This window comes from Oryctolagus cuniculus, chromosome 3 (genome assembly GCF_051225735.1).
Source record: "Oryctolagus cuniculus isolate XC-2025 breed Fujian yellow rabbit chromosome 3, ASM5122573v1, whole genome shotgun sequence".
Classification (NCBI taxonomy): domain Eukaryota; kingdom Metazoa; phylum Chordata; class Mammalia; order Lagomorpha; family Leporidae; genus Oryctolagus; species Oryctolagus cuniculus.
Window position 1 is genome coordinate 155,885,434 of NC_142869.1, and position 4,264 is coordinate 155,889,697.

The 4,264-nt window shown below is 39.5% G+C and overlaps 1 protein-coding gene across 1 annotated transcript; it reads right to left on the minus strand.

The window, feature by feature from the left end:
* Nucleotides 1-498: 498 nt before the first annotated feature.
* LOC100343047 (ubiquitin) lies at nt 499-813 on the minus strand. The gene has a single exon (XM_017342723.3). The coding sequence runs from the start codon at nt 793-795 to the stop codon at nt 562-564; it is 234 nt and encodes a 77-aa protein (XP_017198212.3). The 5' UTR covers nt 796-813; the 3' UTR covers nt 499-561.
* Nucleotides 814-4,264: the final 3,451 nt, after the last annotated feature.

The window sequence follows — 4,264 nt, forward strand, 5'->3', positions numbered from 1 at the left end:
GAGTGCTAGTTTGAATCCCAGCACCTCCATTTCCAATTCAACTTCCTCCTAATACATCCTGAGGGGCAATGAAAATGTCCCCAGTACTTGGGGCTCTGTTTCCCAGTTCCAAGGAGGGAGACCTCAATGAAGTTGCAGCTTGTGGCTCTAGCCTGGCCTGGTCCTAGCTATGCAGGCATGTGGGAAGTAAACCAGCAGATGGAAGTATCTCTCTCTCCCTCTCTCTCGCTCTCATTCTCTTTCTTTCTTTCTCTCTCCCTCTGTATCTCCTATCTGCCTTTCAGGTAGATGAAAGAAAAATTTTCAAAAACCCTATGGAAAAATTCTATATCTTTATGCATTTGAGTATTAAATTTGAGAGACAGAGAGAGAGAGAGAACCACCCACCAGTGTCCACAATGGCAAGGTCTGAGATGGGGGCTGAAACCAGGAGTCAAGAATGCAGCACAGATTTCCCATGTGAGTGATAGTGTTGTGGACTGCAGGGCTCCTGGCTCCTGGAATGCAAGAACTTTATTGAAAGAAAAGTGCAATGAAATTTGTTAAAGCTTGAGAGGTAACTTAGACACCTCCCCTCAGACGCAGGACCAAGTGCAGGGTGGACTCCTTCTGGATGTTGTAGTCGGACAGGGTGCGGCCATCTTCCAGCTGTTTGCTGGCAAAGATCAGCCTCTGCTGGTCAGGGGGGATGCCCTCCTTGTCCTGGATCTTCGCCTTGACATTCTCGATGGTGTCACTGGGCTCCACCTCGATGGTGATGGTCTTGCCAGTCAGGGTCTTCACAAAGATCTGCATGCCACCAGGGCTCCTGGCTAGCACTCTTGCAGATTCATCACTCCATGTGTGAAAAAATTCATAGGTGGAGGCATACAGAGGTACAGGAAAGCAGGAGTTATTCAAAGCAAAATTAAAGTTCAAACTCAAGAACCAAGTAGCTCATGGATAAACCACCAAAATGCAAGAAGTCCCCAAAGAACTAGAAGGAAGAATACCCAACTGTGAAAGGGTCCTCAATAAAGGAAGAAGCCCCCACAAAGAAAAGGATTCCTCAACAAGTTTAGGCTTTCCCTTTTAATACCCTCCAGAGGCATAGGGTGTGATGTCCAAAATAGAGCCCGATTGAATATTAAAAAGGGGATGGAGTTGGAGCCCAGGTTTGAGCACCACCCATTTCCATGCCTTTTAAAGAAATACCCAGAAGTGTAATGAATCAGGGGAATGATGGGAGTAGGAATGTCCCATGGTAATTTTATTGTAAGAATATTATAGTGACCTATAGATTTTGTGAAAGGAGCACGTCTTGCAGCCACCATGAATATTTCCAGCTAGCACTGGTTCCAAGTTTGCAGCATTGTGGAACTTACAGTTTCCACTAAATGGAAGGGAAGGGCTTGCTTGTGCATAGGAGGTGGACCTGTATGATGCACAGAAAGTGAAGGGTGTTTGGATGGTGCACAGAAGGGAACTTATCATATGAGCTGCCATATTGGCTGTCCATCTTTGGTGATTGTCAAACAGAAGTGCCTGAAATTGTCAATTACTGATCCAGATGGGTCAGCAAGGAGCTGTCTAGCAGCAGTTAGTCAAAAGACTTTCCAGATGTAGTTGAACTTCAGCTGTCACACCTCAGCTCTTCTCCATAACTCTCTTCTCACAACTATAGGCATCTAATTACTTAGGCTATCACCACAGCACCCCCAACCCCGTGTCTACATTAGCAGGAAGCTGGAGTCAGATGTGAATCAAAACTACCTACTCCTATATATGGAGTCCAGGCAACTTAACAGGCATTTTAACTGCTATGCTGAACAAATGTATCTTTTAACTACATTTGTCTTCAAGTTTTGGAAGCCCCCTCTCAGATTTTTTTTTTTATTTTGCTCATTTCATTAAGTATGAACCATGAGTATTAAGCTAAATTTTGATTTGTTCTGGGTTGAAAGTTAGAAGGAAGATTTTCATGATAGAAATTGTATCCAGTTTACTTAAATCAAAAATACAGACATGATGGATTTTAGCATTTGCCTAAATGGTAATTGCAGTAGGAATTCTTGGATCATCACACGTGCAGCTTCTAGACCCTCTGCCTTAAGAGAAACATATGGTTGTAATAGATGTAATTAAAGCAAGTAGATGTAGACAACTTGAATTTCAGAAAAGTGCCCCAACATTTTTTATTAAAATGTTTTTTATTTATTTAATGGAACAAATTTCGTGTATCTCATACATACAGTTTTAAGAACACAATGACATTTCTCACTGCACCTTCCCTCCCTCCTCCCCACTCTTCCTCCTACTTCCTTTCTTATTTTTCTTTAAATTTTTAGGATAATATACTTTTTTTCTTTGATAACAAGTCTTATAAATTGAAGAAGCACCTAAGGAGACAAGCAATGGAGTTGGGCACTTAGGCTTATCTAAATCTTATGAGACACTTTGAGAAGCAGTGACTTTGAACAGCTCTTGTCTTGACTGTTGGGGAACAGTTTTTTCTCTCTCTTTTCCTCCCTCATACTATGGTTGAACTCTTTACTTAACATAGAATAATCATATGTGCATAAACATAATTGAAAATAGGGTAGTAAAAAGTAAGAATGGGAATTAGGAGAGGGAGGAAGAAGAGGAATTAGAGTGTGGGTGGAGGGCGGGCATGGTGGGAATAATCACATTTTTCCTAAAGTTGTAACTTGTAACTATACATGTATATTTTGTAACTGTAAAGCTGTATAGTTCTGCATACATTCCTTACAGACTTACTTCTAAGGGTACAGTTTAAAAACTTGCCATGGGATGCCAAGTCTCCACAAGCAGGGAAGTGGTGAGCATTTTAACTGTTAAAGTGATCATTGGAAAAAGATTCATCATAAAAGTGACCATATAGATAGGGTTAAGTGTTAAAGTGATCATACAAATAGGATTAAGTATTTGGTAATAATAATAGATAGAATTAAAAAGGCATTAACACTCCAACATGGGAAGCAGTCCACACAGCAGACTCATTGAAAAATAATCACTTAAAATAACACTCTGACCTCAGAATCAGATCTTAAGGCATTCTGGTCTGTCTGAAAAGCCTACAAGAGCATTCCAGGCAAGGAAAGCCAAGACATCATGGCAAACCATGTCCTACATGAAGGACCTCTGTGGGTGAGACCTCAGTGGAAAGAAGTGGTCATCAAAGAAGGAGTTACTCTTCTCTGAAGGGAGAACTTCCACTTTGTTTATGGCCTTGTCTAAATACTGATGGAGTTTGTGGATTCAAAGGGCTTTCATAGCCTAGGAGCTCATGTCAAGAGCCTCTGGTGATCATTAACACCATACAAAAGAGTATTAATTGTTAAACTAACAATGGGATTCACTGTGCACTAACTTCGCATGCAAAACCTCTGTCTTCAAAGGGTTCTATTATGAGAGTTAATAGTAAAACTTATTCCTAACTTTTTTAAAATTTATTTATTTACTTGAGAGGAAGAGAGAAAAAGAGAGATCTTCCATCCACTGGTTCAAACAACCTAAACAATGTAGGTGCAATATATTTTAAAAGCAATTCATGCAAAAAGAATTACAGTATTATATAACTTATATTTAAGATAATTTAAATATGACCAATATGAAATATGTCTTCCTTATGTCTAATATTTTGTTCCTAGCTTTGCTTATAGTTTTCATTGTTTTGATATTCTTTATGGTTCCAGTAATATAAACTTGATACATTATAAGGAGTTTGCCAACTTCTTCCTAGAACTGAAACTCAAAGAATCAAACCAGCCAACATTACAGAGTCTGAGTTATACAGCATTGATTCCTGATCAAGATACAGGATAATGATTATTCTCATTTGGAGATTCAGACATGAGATACTCACCATCAGCTTGAGAGTCACTTTTTTTTTTTCCTTTTTATTAAGGCGGAGTTTCAGAGATAGAACAAAGGGAGACAGAGAAAGAGATCATTCCTACATTGGTTCACTCCCTGAATGGCCAGGACAGTTGGGGTTTGGGTCACATTATCAGTGAGTTGGATGGGAAACAGAGCAGGTTAGACTCAAACTGGGACTCATATGGGAGGCCAGCATTGAAATCAACAGCTTAACCCACTGGACCACAATGCTGGGCCCTAAGATTTATTTTAATGGTTATGCTTGTTAAAATGCATATATGTGGCACCACTTTCACATCCTAAACAGGGTCTCATAGTTGTTCCTCAAAAACAAATACTTGCTAAATTAATTACTTTTATTGATAAACAATTATTTTGATCATTA

Excerpts from the sequence above, each read along its gene's own strand:
- LOC100343047 (XM_017342723.3), bottom strand. The coding sequence starts at position 795 with ATGCAGATCTTTGTGAAGACCCTGACTGGCAAGACCATCACCATCGAG.